The 15,446-nt window shown below is 39.6% G+C and overlaps 1 protein-coding gene across 1 annotated transcript in view; it reads left to right on the top strand.

Moving 5' to 3' along the window:
• Positions 1-15,446, top strand: part of LOC122789725 (U3 small nucleolar RNA-associated protein 14 homolog A-like) — a gene marked incomplete at its 5' end in the record, with an annotated part of 741,986 nt that overhangs the window by 23,087 nt on the left and 703,453 nt on the right. The window contains 1 exon segment of the mRNA XM_044057160.1: positions 833-897. Coding sequence (XP_043913095.1) covers positions 833-897 — 65 coding nt within the window.

Here is a 15,446-nt window from a genome sequence, read left to right as displayed (position 1 = left end):
GTAATAGTAGAATGGCTTTACAAAAAGTATTCTTTGTCTTTTGAGATGTATATCTTTTGATATTCAGTATGATTTTTAGGTTGACAAAATCAGCTTATGATGGTGTATGACCACACTTCTGATATCATTTTTTACTGTAATGAGAAAATTCCTCGTCTGCTACATACCAGGCAGAAGTGATATGTTACAAGCTTGCTTTTAAGTTTTTTTTCAAGTTTTGTCATGTTTTATCAAAGTTCATCTAATCAGTTTGTTAAATTTAATTACATCTCTTGTAATCCAGTCTTGCTTGTTAATATCTGTGCCTCAAGTCCTACATCATGACTGAAAAGGCTCCACTGACCAGTTACTTACCTGGTCAACAAACAGAATGTTAAGTAAGATAAAAAATGTTTTTGTAATTGCCTGACATAACTAGTTCCCACTATTGCTGTAATACATGACATCTTGAGGAAGCCTAGTTGGTGCTGTGTTGAAGGTCAGCACACAATCTCTGTAATTGCATTTATTGATATTGTCTGTATTTTCATACTTTCACATTTGTATATTAAGAAATACATGTAGCCTTTGGTTTATTAAACCTATTTACTGTATTCCTTCAGATTTTGCTTTTCCAATTCATGAATGCAAAAGATCTTTTGTGAACAGCTCCCCACATTTAACAAATGAATAATAATAATATAAAAGTAAGCAGTAAAATGGATTGTAGAGGGCATGAGCTTAAAAGGAAAGATCATCATGAAACCATGATATTACTAAAAGGTGTCCACAGTGACCGATTTCCTTTCTTTCCATTGTCAGCACTTAACCTTTTTGTTTCATTCATTTGCAGGCGTAGGATAGCAGAGAGGTCTGAGGCAACCCTGCAAGTATCTGAATTTGGCATTAGCTCTGAAGGTAAATATCAACATTTTTGGATAAATGATCAAGTTAGAGGTCATGCTGAGTATCAGAACTGCAGTAGTGTTAAACTGTACTTCTAAAATTACTTTGTAACACAGGTGATATTTCTTGTGGTTAAAAACTGGACTGGATCACATTCTGAGAATTTGTGGGATGGGTGAGAGCATTTAGAATTCAGTGTAATGTGTGAAAAGCTATAAACCCTGCTCTGAAATAATCCACTGTATGGCAGGATGTAGATTGTAAGTTAAGTAGGTTACAGGATTGGTCCTTTGAGTGCTGCATAAGGTGACAGGAGTGAAGGAAGAGGTATACATCAAGAGAAGAAACTTGTGATTTGTTGACTTAATGAGCAATGTATTTTAGAAACAAAACCTTCATTACCAGTTGAACACAGGTGACTTGTCTGTGTGTGTGGTGTGAATCAGAGTATAAATTAAACTTATTAAAAAAATGTGTGCCCAACAGTAAATAATTGTAACAAATTGGGTTTAAATATCTGATCTGTAGTGTTAAGTACTGGCACAGAGTCCTGCATGCTTGCTTCCAGAATTTGTAGCCTTTTAATTGTGACCACATCCCCTATGAGCATCTATGCTTCCACCCCCAGATAAATGGAAATGGTAATACTGCTTACAGTCTAAATTGCAGCACTGAACAGCGACCTTTCTTGGACTGCAGAGATTCAAATATACACTGTTCTTAGCAGTGTTTTTGTAAAGGCGGCAGAAGAAGCCTTTATAGCAGATACCTGTATGAGAATTTGCAGCTTCTGTCTTCTTCACACTGAGCATGCCCATATTGATCACCTCCAATTGGTGTGGGAGCTGTTCTTCCCCCGGAGCTCCACTTACCTCTCACCCTTCTTAAAGACATTCACATAACTGTAGACATACATGCATATAAGACCAAAACTAGAAATAATGGCCTCCTTTACCAAAAGTACTGCCAAAATTCCAAGTGATAGTAAATGGTCAAAATATAAGGCAGTACTACCAAATTGAGAATAAAATAACTCACTTTATTAAAACAATAAATAGAACAACATCATAAGTGCTTTCGGGTAGAGTCCCTTCATCAAATGATAAAGTTAAAAAAAAGACATAATATCTTGTGTAAAACTTCATAACCAATCAAATTCAATAATTTATCCTCCTTTTTGCTAAAGCTGGTTTTAAAGGAACCACATCATTTAATCCTGGGGCTTTGTCAGCTCCCAGTCTAAGAATCCATTGCATCTCCCTATATTCAGTTTAATTTCTTACATCTCCTATCTTTTGACTTTTGTTAATAACATATATAACCATAAAAGCAAATACATGGCCTTCATGCAGAGCTATATGTTTATACAGTGCATTCTGCTCTTTTCCTAGCCTTGCATCAGACAGATGTTTAAAAAATCCTGTCTTTAAGCCTACAATTAGTTTTACCTACATAGTACACTGTACATAATTGGGAGATAGCAATATAAACAACATTGCATGTATTGCAGTTGGCATATGTATTCATAAAATGACTCTCGTTAGTCCTGGGATGTAGGAAACAATTGTCTTGCTTAATATATCTACAGGCTTTACAATTTTGACAAGGAAATGTACCCTTCCTCTTAATGTTGCAGCACTTCTAACCATTTTGTTTTTGTAAAACAGTCATATTTTCTATGTTAAATACATTTAAAGGCAGAAGAAGTCTTTAAAGCATATACCTGTATGAGAACTTGCAGCTTCTGTCTTCTTCACACTGAGCATGCCCACACTGATCACCTCCCATTAGTGTGGGAGCTGTTCTTCCCCCAGAACTCCAATTACTTCTCACCCTTCTTAAAGACGTGCACATAACTGTAGACATACATGCATATAAGACATACCTCAGTCCCAGTAATACACTTGCTGCTGTTAAACCATCAATCTGCAATTAAGCACTTTAAACTTCTTTCCTTCACTATATTTTCTAACAGGCTTCATGCGCCCCCCTGCCCTAGCTGTTCATTACTTACTCCGTTCTCCCCACTCAGCTGTCAAATCATATGCTTCCTACATTCTTATCCCACTGTTTTACTTCCTATTGCGCTCTCTCTTTAAAAAAAAAAAGGGACAATGGACATACTATCATTGAGACCTGGCCAGTGTTTGGCATTAAGGTCTTAATGACCACCTGGCTTGTCTCAACTCAACCTCCGTTTTAGCATTTCCACCTCTTTCGTTGTGTTCAGCTTTATCAACAATAAAAAAAAAAACTGTTTATAATTAGAACAAGACATAGTATGTTTGTATAAAGCACTGTCTTTTTTTCTTAATGTCTCTCACATGTTCACCGATTCTGTCCCTAAGTCTCCATGTTGTATATGTTGCTACATCTACAGCGTGCCCAGCATTTTATGTGAGCAAGACCAGACATTGCCCTTTATTAAAAGAAACGGCTATGAGAATTTAGTAGTTTGTTCATATATCAAGAAAGATCATATTGTTAGTGGCTGGAGTTGTACAACATATATTTTTTAGTAAGCTTTTGTGTTTTTAATTTTATACTTCAATAAGGTTTGCTGTGTATTAATATTATTTTTAGGAAGCATGGTCACGTTAAATTTACTCAGTTTTCAAGTGTTTAGGGGGTTATGTCATTGACTCATTTTGTATAAAAGGAAGTGATCTTTTTTAAATGTTAACTCTGAAGCCTTGTATTTGACTGGTGAAAGCGCTTGGTCACATTATTCTCCAATAAAGCAGCATCTGGTTGTACCACTGGTGTGATTTCCTGACTACTATAGACACGTGATGATCAAAGGCTAGATTACTGTGTGTCCCCAAGTCCCTGACTACTTGGGTCAACTGTAAAGGGTGCGTTGTCAATATGATAGTTACCAGGGATAGATGACTTCCCAAAGGATACTATTATGCATTTCTTGGCATTAAGTTTAGTCCATGGCTTTGACACCATTTGTTTGTCAGCCCCTCCTGGAGAACATTTGTGTTAGTGTGGGATTCGGTGACCGTTCCTAATTTGCAATCCTCTGCAGATTTAGTCAGCCAGAAACCACTGACATTGGCCTAGACTTCTGAGAAGTAAATGCCAAAAAGGAGCAGTCCAAGGACTGATCCCTGAGGACTCCACTTGTGACTGGCCTCTTTGTAGAGGTGGACTCCCTAATTCTAACTTTCTGGTTCCTGTCTGTGAGCCAGTTGGCTATCCATTGGATGATGTATGAGTTTGTACCTAACCTGTTGAGTTTGTCAACAATGCCTGAGTGGAGTAGTGTGTCAAATGCCTTGGCCAAGTTCAGATAGGCAGTGTGAACCATTTTTCCTTCATCCTTTGCTTTGGTTACCTTCTCAAAGAAGTCCACCAAGTTGAGTAGGCATGATCTGCACTTGACAAAACCAAATTAGGTTGGGTCCAGTGTCTGGAGGTTTACTATATCTCTGTTGAACATCTCCATGATAATTCTTTTCATGGCCTTTCATATAAGACTAGTGAGACTTATGGGTCTATAGTTTCCAGGGTTTGTATGTGGCCCACTTTGTGCAGAAGGATAACTGTTGCCGTTCTCCATTCATTTGGCGCAAAGCTTGTTTGGAAGCTACAGTTAAATAGTACTTTCAGAGGCCATGATAGGTCATGTTTCATGCTGTTTAGAAGGCATCCTGGAATATTGCCTGGCCCCATTGATGCAGTGCCCTTGGTCTTGGCGAGAGTATTAAGGACCTGTTCCCTGGGGAGTGTATTTCCTAAGCTAAGGTTGAGGAGGAGAGGGGGGTAAATTTGTTGATGAATTTGTCGGCCATGAGGTTTGCTGTATCATCTGTCTCAGTGAAGGTGGCTCCATTTACAATGAGCTCTGCTCACAATTGTGTATTACCTTTGAGGTTGCGGACATATCTAAAGAATGCTTTGTGGTTGTCTTTTGCCTGGGAGGCTAAACTTATCTGAAATATGTCTTTGGTAGACTTTATTTGTCCTCTGAGTTGTTGTTTTAGTTTGAGAGTGCTTTTATCCGGCTGGGTGCTGCATCTCCTAATTTTTGCTATGATTTTCTTCCTTCTGTTATACAGCCTATAGATTTTGTGATTCCACCAGGGTGGCTTGTTTTTTTTTAGTTCTGTACTTCTTCCTGGTGGGTAAAGCTGCCTCTGTGCAGCTGTTAACAAGCTTGTACAGGGTTTCTGTGAACAGTACTGCATAGGCAGCAGTGTTCCTAGAATTTATGAGGGCTTGAAATTTTGCCAGGTTATCACTTAATAGCAGGAGGTTAGCCTTAGAGTCGTTCCTGAATATTCCAGGTTTAACTGGAGGTCCAGATTTTATCTTTTCTTTATATGTTGATAGTTTAAGTAATACTAATGCATCAGAATCTCTCTCTGTTTGGGTCTCCTGCATTTCTACTGATCCATAGCCTGTTGCACTGTAAACTCCTGAGAGGGGATTTATTTTCCTGTTTCTATTGCCAAGAGATTTCAATCTAAAAAAGTGTGTGTGTATTTGTGTGTGTGTGTGGGGGGGTGTACTGTTACTGAGATGGAGCATTATGATGCCTCATGCTCTTCACGACACTGCTTCATGAGTGCAGCGTGAGATCTGTTCAGTTCCTTTCATATTTAGGGCTAAGAAGCATATGTACAGCTGAGGAATTGCCTTCTACTGTCACAGTAGATTGTGCCCTCCTCTGCCAGAGGAAGGAGCGATGTCATCATTCATACAGTCTTCCCAACCCCTCATCAGCTTTGTAGTACCTGAGCCACTACTCCATCTCTGGTCACTGTTATCACAGTTGGATATAATGTCACTTTGTCAGCTGGCCAACCGTCTTATAATATTTCAATTTTTTATACCCTAAAATTTTATTAATGGTGTCTGCCACAGCAATGTGATTTTGTCTGTCCACATTTTTCCAACATTTCAGTCTGTACAAACTAAAAACAAAAACTCTGTAATAAAGAAAACAAAGCCATGTATTTAGTCCAGAGTAGAAAAAAACCCAACAATAAATAAATAAGTTAAGTCCATGGCAGATGAGCGCTTTAATGAACAATTGAGGTACAGTGGTCATTAAATCAAATGTAATCTCGTACAGTAAATAAAAGTCTTGTGTAACTAAGAACTTTTATATCCAGGCCATTTTTCTAAAACGTATTACATATCACATGTCTACGAGATTAAAGTGAAAGAGAAACGGTTAATTATTTAAAAATGTCGTAACTTCATTATAAAAAGAACCTGGAAAAAAAATCAGAAAATGAACCCTAAAACTCATGTGGGATAGGATAGTTGAAAGCACGGAGGCGGAGCAACACTAGGGTGTGAGGAGGACGGGAGGGGGGGGGGCGAGTACCTCCGCCGACTATTGGTTATTGTTATTTTTAGGTTAAATTTGGTTGGATAAGAGTGAGGGAGACTAGCCTATTAGAGGAATAGTATGTATAAGACATATGGTTGGTCAGTGGGTTAGGCAAGGATGGGAGTGATTGGATGAGGTGCCGAATAGTGAGAGTGCTTTGGTTATTCGGCCAGCGGCCAATGGGCCGAGTTTGGAAACTGAAACTGTGCAACTGGTTGGTTCCCCAGGTATGGCAGGCTAGGAGTGAGAGCAGTATTTATTTATTTCAGTTTGACTGGGGAGGTCCACTGGGCTCAGGGAGCTCATTTTCAGTGGAGGCCCAGGGAGAAAAGCTCCACATTACATAGTGATTATACACAGTTATTCACATAAAAATCTGCATTACATAGAAATTATACACAGTTATTCACATAAAAATCAAATTAAGTGATGTGAAAATATATATGCAGTTATACCCAGTTGTTCACATAAAAATCCAAATTAAATGAAGAGTACAATTAAATAAAATTGTGCTACACAGTGTGTTCACGGTTACAGTCAAAGTAAAGAGAAACGCAAATCAAACATGATTAAGAGTCAGAGAAGATCATAAGTTATATGGTTTCAGAGTGTCAAGTATTTATGAAGGTATGATATAGAGTAGGAACAGCGGATTTATAGAAGAAGATGAGGGTGCAGAAGGTAATTTTAAGGTAAAGAACAGGAGTAAGTCATTGCAGATTATATGTTTAGCTAAAGAAGTTATCAGAGGACTGGGAGTATGATCACAGGTTAGGAGGTATTTGAAGCGTAAAGGAGGAAAAGGCAACTGGGAAAGAGGGGGAAAGAGAAGTGAAAGAGAGCAGAGGTGGTAGAGGTAGAAGAGGGTTGAACAGGTGATTACTTTTACTGTTGTATCAGGTTAGGTTTAGGCTCAGAGTTAGAGAAAGGTTTGTGAGGAGAGTGAGGCATGAGGCTATGTGGGGAGAGAGCAGTTGCAATTCCATTTGGAAGGAAGGTAAGAGTGTAGAAGAGTTTTAAAGGTGTCAAAGCTTTCACAAGTCCTTAGGGAGGATGGCAAGGAATTCCATTTTTTAGCTAAAGAAAAGGATAGCAGATACTGCCCAGCAGGACGATTGGGTTTACGGACCGTGATTAGGTTTTGGTGGGATGATCTTAGAGATCTTGAAGGGGAGTATGATTGGAGGATATTGGACAGGGCTGGGCACTTAGTAGGTTGAAAAATTAGTTTATGGGCTGTAGTAATTTTGAGATAATTTAGATGGTTAGGGAGTTCAAGCCAGTTTAACAAATGAAGGGCAGTACGGTGATGGGAGGAGAATTTGGCTTTGGTGACAAATTTAGAAATTTTATTATAGCAGATTTCCAGTTTGGAGGAGAGAGGTACAGATAAGTTAGATAGGAGAGGAGCACCTTATAAAAGTGAGGGAAGCAGATAGGTAGTGGCAAGGGTTTGTCTGGTGGGAGGGGAAAGGAAGTGGATGTTTCTGTATAGCAGACCAAGTTTAATATGAGTTTTCTTAATGTTTTGCTGGATGTGAGTGTCAAGTTTTAGGTGTTCAGCAATAGTTACCCCAAGAAGTTTAGCAAAGTGAGAGACCTCTAAGGGAGTGTTGTTGTGGCTTACAATTTGGAAAGAAAGTTGATCAAGAGGGGAGGCTTTTGATGGAGAGAATAACAGAATTTTGGATTTGTTGGCGTTTCGTGATAGGTGGTTTTGGAGCATCCATTGTTCAGTGGAGGAGAGGGCAGTTTGGGTTATTTGTAGCTGAGAGAGGGTGGGGGCACAGCAGATTAAAGTGGAATCATCAGCATATTGTACTGTTTTGGTATTGGGTATGGCTTTGTGGAAGTCATTAATGAAGATGTTGAACAGCAGTGGACCTAGTATAGATCACTGAGGTACCCTGGTGGGGGTTGGAAGGAAGGAGGAGGTGCCCTTCTCCCATTTCACAGCTTGAGACCTACCAGAGAGGTAGCTTTTGAACCAAGATAAAGAATTATTGGAGAGATGGATGTTAGAGAGGTGGTTTAAGAGGTGGGTGTGGGAAATGGTATTGAATGCTTTGGACAGGTGTAGTAGAACTGTAGAGACAATGTTACCAGAGTCACGGGCTAGATTTACTGTGTCTAAGAATGAGAGCAGGGCAGTGGTAGTGCTATGGCCAAGTCTGAATCCGTGTTGGGTTGGAGTAATTAGTTGATGTATGGCTAGGAATGGCATAAGCTGTAGGTGGATACATTTCTCTAGGACTTTAGAGATAGGGGAGAGGATAGTTATAGGGCGGAAATTAGAGATTCTGTTTTTGCCTCCCTTATGGAGAGGTAGGATAAAGGCCATAGTTTGGGCACATAACATTCCTGTATGGATCTGTTGATTAAGATGCTGACATGAAGAGCAATACTGTCTGTGGCTATGTTTAGGAATGAAGAAGGAATATTGTCAGGGACATTGGTGCAAGGTTTTAATTTAGAGAGTAATCTTTTTATGAGGGAGGTAGAGATAGGTGTAAGTTCAAATATAGGTGGGGGATTGGAGGCAGAGAGTTGTGTAGGAGGTGTGAAAGATTGGATGGGTTGGGAGGGTGGGTGGTTGTTAGGGAAGATTTTGGTCAGGTCAGCGATGGAGTTGGTAAAGGAGGAGTTGAATAGGGAGGCTATTTTCAGAGTCAGATTTGTTTGGGTCTGGGCAGGGGTTATTTTGGTACCTGGTTTGAGAAGAGAATTGATTGAGTTCCAGAAATGTTTGGGGTTGTTAGATTGGTTGGACTGGAGTTTAATATAGTAGGACTTTTTATATCTAATTATATGTTTTTTAACAAGGTTACAAAGTTGTTTATATCTAAGGAGAGTTTCTGGCAGCTTATTTTGGTGGTAGGTTTTCCAAGATTTGTCCCTTTGTAGCATTAGTTTTTTGGTGTCTTTGGTTAGCCAAGGGGTGTACTTAGTTTTGACCCTCCTTGTTCTTCGAGGAGCTAGGGAGTTGAGGATGCTTAAGAAGGTAGAGTTGAATTCAACGACATTGTCTAGTGGCAATGTTTTTAGTGGGATCCAGTTTGTTTTAGGGCGTCCAAAAAGGTTCTGGGGTTGAAGTTTGTGAGGTTACGGGTGTGGGTGTATTGGTGTAGGTGAGGAGAGGAATGAGTAGCTCTGTGGATGAAAGATGGCAAGTGGTCACCTATAGGGTCAGGAGTAGTGCCAGAGTCTATGACTTTGTTGGATTTGGTTACTAGAATCCAGTCTAGAGTTGTACATGGAGGGTTAGTTTTGTTGGGTCTGGTGATAGTGTTAGTTGGGTAAAGTTGAATAGATTGATGGATATAGTGGGATTTGGGTTGTTGATTTTATTCCAGTTAATATTTACATCTCCAAGTATGAAGATTTCAAGTTTAATTTTGGTAGAGGTCCAGAGGAGGATTTCTTCAAGAGTGGAGATGTTATTACCTGGGGGGATGTGGAGTGCAATTATACATATGTTTTTATGATTATTTACTTTTAGAAGGCCTATGACTAGTTCAGCATTGTTGAATGGAGGGGATAGGATTAGGGTAGGGAGATATGGACAGCACGTTAGAGTAGATTAAGGCTACCCTGCCACCTTTTCTTTTTAAGCAGTCATGTCTCAGGGCTTGGAACCCGGGAGGTAGGATTTCAGAATCACAGATGTGGGGTTTTAGCCAAGTTTCTGAGATGGCTACAGTATTGGGTAGGTTATGGTTGAGCCAGGTATGGAATTGGGTTACTTTGTTATTTAGGCTTTGTGCATTCAAGGTGAAGAATTTGGGGTGTTTGTGGCTAGTTTGATTGCTAGCAACACTAGGGATTGGAGAAGCATAATAATTTAGTCCTGGGTTTGGATGCATGTCCCCTGCTAAGCTGAGGAAGGGTAGTGACATTTTAGAACTGTTTTTTAATGGTTGCGGATGGTAGGGTTTGGATGCATGTCCTCTGCTAAGCTGAGGAAGGGTACTGACATTTTAGAACTGTTTTTTAATGGTTGTGGATGGTAGGGAATTAGTTTGTATGTGGTATGTAGGTTGGAGGGGGACAAGCTTTAATGTGAAATAGTGGAGGAGGTTGGGTTGGAATAGGGAGGCGGATATGCTGTGAGAATGTTTTATAGTGGGATGAGGAGGAGTGGGAGTTGAATAGGTAGTAGGGTGAAGTAGGTTAGAATGGTATGAGGTAGCAATGATATAAGGGGAGTAAGAATAGAATGAAGATAAGTGAGGTTTGAGCTGTTTGAGTTATAAGATATGTCATGGTTGTGGTGTGGATGAGAATTAGAGGGAGGAATTAGTGGGGCAGATAGAGTATTAGATGAGGTGGACAATGAGTGTATGTGGAGTTTGAATGGGGTAGGAGAGGTTGTGATTGGGAGTTGGGAGTTCAAGAGGGAGGGAGGGGCAGAGAGTGGAGGAGATTGGTTGGTTGAGTTGTGATGGTATGAAATAATTGGTGAGTGAGAAGGGGGAGGGGATTGGTTAGGTATAAATGTAGGAGTAGTGGAGGTGGGTGGAATTTGGGGAGCAGAGTAGGGGAGCGGAGTGAGTCCGTAGGGCGAACGGAGCGGGAAGAGCCAAAGGTAAGCGTCAGGATAGGAACAATCAGTAAAACAGGCAGTAAGCTTGGGGTAGAGTAGGCACATAGGGAGTAGAGAAAAACCACAGGGATGTTAAGTAGAAGCAGCAGAAAACACTCTTAAAGGAGTAAAAGAGGTAAGTAGATATAGGGAAATTACACTAAAAAGGATAGGAGGTGCTACACCAGGGCAAGAAATGAAGATTAGGTAAAGGCTGCCATCTAGTGGCCAGCCGCGGTGAAATGATTCAGGGCAGCAGTGGATCCCGGGTGGGGAAGAGCTGAAAGAGGAGCTTAAAACTCTGGGAGAAAGGCAGAAAAGAGGGTCAGATTATAATACAGAGTGTGGGGTGGGGTGGGGGGGTAGGCAGTTGCAACACCAGGTACAGAGCAATTCCTAACCACCTAGCAGGGGTATGGAATGGCAAAACAGCTATTAACACATACTTTCAATAGTCCTTTAGTTTGAGGAGATAGTTCAGGGAGTTGGTAGAAGAGGTCCTTTACTGTACAAGGCGCCAGTTTTCTTACCATGACCAGTAGGGTGAATTCAAAGTTCAACAATGGGCAGAAGTTAGGGAAGCTAAAGGAGAAGTTGTAGAAAGGAGAGTAATGAAATACAAAGCAAGCACAGAAACCAATAACTATAGTATTGTAATCACAGCCGCAACACAGCTTTCCACATTTTTATGTAAAATAAAACATAAAAAAAAACATTAATCAATATTGGAATGAGAATAATCAGCACATCTAACGGGAACTACGTACAAATGCAGTGTAGGTAATCTAGAAATGCAACAAAAGTATTAACAGGTCAGTTCAAATGCTAAAGGAATCCAGTGTGAACATGCTACGCAGAGATGAATGTAGCTACTAAGGTATAGATTTTAGACCACATGAGTAGGCCACCAACAATATAAAAGTAGCGCTCAGGCTAGGGAGTATCTAAGCGTTTTACCTCAACGCACTAACTAAGGGGAGCCAGGGTCATAGTAACACAATATCAACTGTTAGGATAGTGGAACAATTAACAGATAAGCCCAACGAAAACCTTTAGTCTAGTCGCTGGCCGGGAGCAGGACTATTGCAAGATTGCAGTAGATGTTTATGCAATATAAACCTCGTTTATATAGTAAAACGACGAGCACAAGCCATTTGTCCTTTATAGTTATGGTTTTTCATTCTATGCTACAAGGTGTGGCTGTAATTATAGTGTGTTTTACAGGTGGGGACATGTCGCCTTAGTTTTTAGTCAGCCTTTTTTTATTTATATTTTATATATATATATATATATATATATATATATATATATATATATATATATATATAAAACTATTATCCTTAGTCTTTTCCCATTTTCATGTTTTATGTTCCTAGTTGCATCCACTTTTGAAACTCTGTAGGTTCAGCACACTGATAATTGATAATGTGGAATTCAGGCTGGGTGGTTTGTTGGCCTGGAGCCTGATTTGCCATTCCAGTTCTTTCTTCTCGAGTTTGTCGTTGAAGTTGCCCTGTAGTTCTTCACATTGTAAAATTTCAAGAACGCACTATTCGGCACCTCATCTAATCACATCCTTGCCTAACTCTTTGATCAACCATATGTCTATACATACTATTCCTGTAGTAGGCCGATCTCCCTTGCTCTTATCCAACCAAATTTAACCTAAAATAACGATATCCAATAGTTGGCGGAGGTACTCGCCCCCCCTCCCTTCCTCCTCACACCCTAGTGTTGCTTCACCTCCATGCTTTCAACTGTCCTATCCCCTATGTTCACTGACCTGCAGCTAGCCAATGACAGCCAGCATGATTCCCTCTATACATTCACCGACATCTTCGAGCCATGAGCTAATCAGCACGCAACATGGCTAACTTTCATCCAGTTACAGCCGGCGTATATCCCTCAATACATTTGCCTTCACTACGGAGACATGAACCAATTATATCACTTTACGGCCACATCTCCTCCAATCACAACTATCATCACAATGTAAGCATTTCCTCGTGTTTACACTGTACAAACGTGACATTTAAACATTTTTTAGGCTAACATAAAATAAAATACTACTTCTAAAAATAAAATACTATTAAGTTTTAAAGTAAACCCTCATTTTTTCTCTTGCACTACTCCCACGTATAACCCTTAGACAACGAGATAATAATGAAATAAAGTGAAAAAGTGAACACGGCCTACACACAGTTTTAGGGTTGATTTTCTGATTTTTTTTCCTGCTTTTTGTTACAATGAAGTTACATTTTTAAATAATTAACTGTTTCTTTCACTTTAATCACGTAGAAATGTGATACGTAATACGTTTTAGAAAAATGGTCTGGATGGAAAAGTTCTTAGTTGCACGAGATTTTAATTTACTGTACGTGAGTCCACTTGATTTAATGACCACTATACCTCAATTATTCATTAAAGCACTTATCTGCCTCGTACTTAACTTATTTATTGTTGGGCTTTTTTCTACTCCGGACTAAATACATTGCTTGGTTTTCTTTATTTCTGAGTTTTTGTTTTTAGTTTGTTCCGACGTGTACTAACTCAGTGCACGGTTAAACCCAGAATAATTCATCTAGGTCCCAACTTTTGTGTATTTTTTATATTTCAATCTGTGTCATCTCATCATGACACAGCCTAGTCATAATGAAGGAAGTGCTTTTTTCTGCATTTGGTTAGAGGAGCAATGCTATAAGATACCAGCTTCTTAAATTGTCTGTTGTTCATAGGTACATACTAGAAGCCTAGCATTGCTTTCTCATTATAGTTTTTAGCCCTTATATTTTGCATAACACAAATGGGCTGAACATCCCAACAGGGATTTGGTAAAAATGGGATGAGCATCCCTGAGTGGGTTTGGCATAATGGTCAATTGGGTTTGGTATAGGTTGAGGTCTTCACCTTGTAGATACAGAGTACAGGTTTGGATGCTGACTTTGGGTTATTGGCTAGATTTAAAATGGCCCTTGAACAGTTAGCCTGGTATTTTTATTTGAACAAGGATATGCAGGGACATTTACATGTTTTCCCATCTGTGTGGGACAGTGGTGCTAAACTGTTGGAATTTGCAGTTACTCTTCCATTCGTCTACATTATGTTTGAACAGAGTAAGAGAAGTACTTTGCTTTATGTGGAGCAGAAAACTGTGCTTCTAGAACCAATGGTCTGTGTGATAACAACCTATCCCTCCAACATGCTGTGTTTAGTTTGCAAAAGAGATTGAGATCACTTGACCATGTATTTATGATACTACTGGACTAGAGAATGTGTACTTTGCATGATGATACAGGATCTGTTGAAACTTTATACATGAGAAAGAGGTCGCTTCTCAGTAGCCAGTATGATATTGAGAAGACAGACTGGGTTCTGAGATGGTCTGCATAATTTTTGTGATTTATGCCCCTGTTATTAATGAGAAAGCACTATGGATGCTTGGCTCTGACAAGTATTTGGACAGGTGCATACCAAAAAGGGTATACTGAATGATTGTGTGTGTGTGTGTGTGTGTGTGTGTGTGTGTGTGTGTGTGTGTGTGTGTGTGTGTGTGATGTATGTATATAAAAGCTGTGTGATGAAAAAGGCCTTCTTTACAACAGTGGATAAGTGGTGATCGAAAGACAGCTCATTGTTGACATAGATTCCTTAATCCCTAACTACAGGATCAATTTTCAAAGTTGTGCCTGTCAGTGTGATGGTTACAAAGGGGATATGATTATACATTTTTTTTTGTGTTTAGTCCATGGTTTTGACACCAACTATTTGTTTGGGACAGGTCTTGTTGGAGGATGTTGGTGGCTGTGCAGAATTGAACTTGATCACAAAGCCTTAACATTAGCTTTGACCTCTAAGAAGTAAATGCCAAAGAGGAGTGGTCCAAGAACTGTGTCATGGAGCACACCACTAGTGGTATGTCTTTTGAAGGAGGTAGAGCTGCCCACTCTTAACTTCCTGTGTTCTGTTTGTGAGCCAGTTTGCTATCCAACAAGTTACATATAGTAATAGACATATAACTGGGCAATTTTATCCACAAGATCTGAAGATGGGATGTTGTCAAATGCCTTTGCAGCATTAAATATGCAGTGTTTGCCCTCCCACTGCTTTGGTAACTGTTAAGTAGGCAAGACCTGCCTTTATTAAATCTGAACTAAGTTGGTTTGAGAATCTGTATGTAACCTTTATCCATACTCATACCATAATTATCTTTTTCATAGATTTACAAATGATACTGGTCAGGCTTATGGGTCTGTAATTAGCTGGGTCTGTTGAAGCACTACCTTTGAGCAAAGGAATAACTGTCCTTCATTCTACTGGCACAAAACCTATTTCGAGGCTGATATTGGATAGCTTTTGTAGGGTATCTTGCAAGTCATGTTTCGGGCTGAGCAGTGGACAGACAGGTATTTTATCTGTCCCTATAGATGTAGTGTGCTTGGCCTTGGGTAGTACCTTGATAACTTAACTTGCTGTTGGGAGAGTTGGGTTGGAGGGTTGTTTGTGGGTATGTGATCTGAAAATATTAGAAGGGGAGAGAAAGATGACGTTTGAGCTAAACTTTTCTGCTAGTAGATTGGTTAGGTCACCAGGGTCAGCTTTTATGATCTCATTTACTATTGGCTCTGCATG

This window comes from Protopterus annectens, chromosome 15.part0 (genome assembly GCF_019279795.1).
Source record: "Protopterus annectens isolate FY-2018-M chromosome 15.part0, PAN1.0, whole genome shotgun sequence".
NCBI classification, from domain to species: domain Eukaryota; kingdom Metazoa; phylum Chordata; order Ceratodontiformes; family Protopteridae; genus Protopterus; species Protopterus annectens.
The sequence above is the reverse complement of the archived record's forward strand: the minus strand, read 5'-3'. Positions and strand labels throughout refer to the sequence as shown.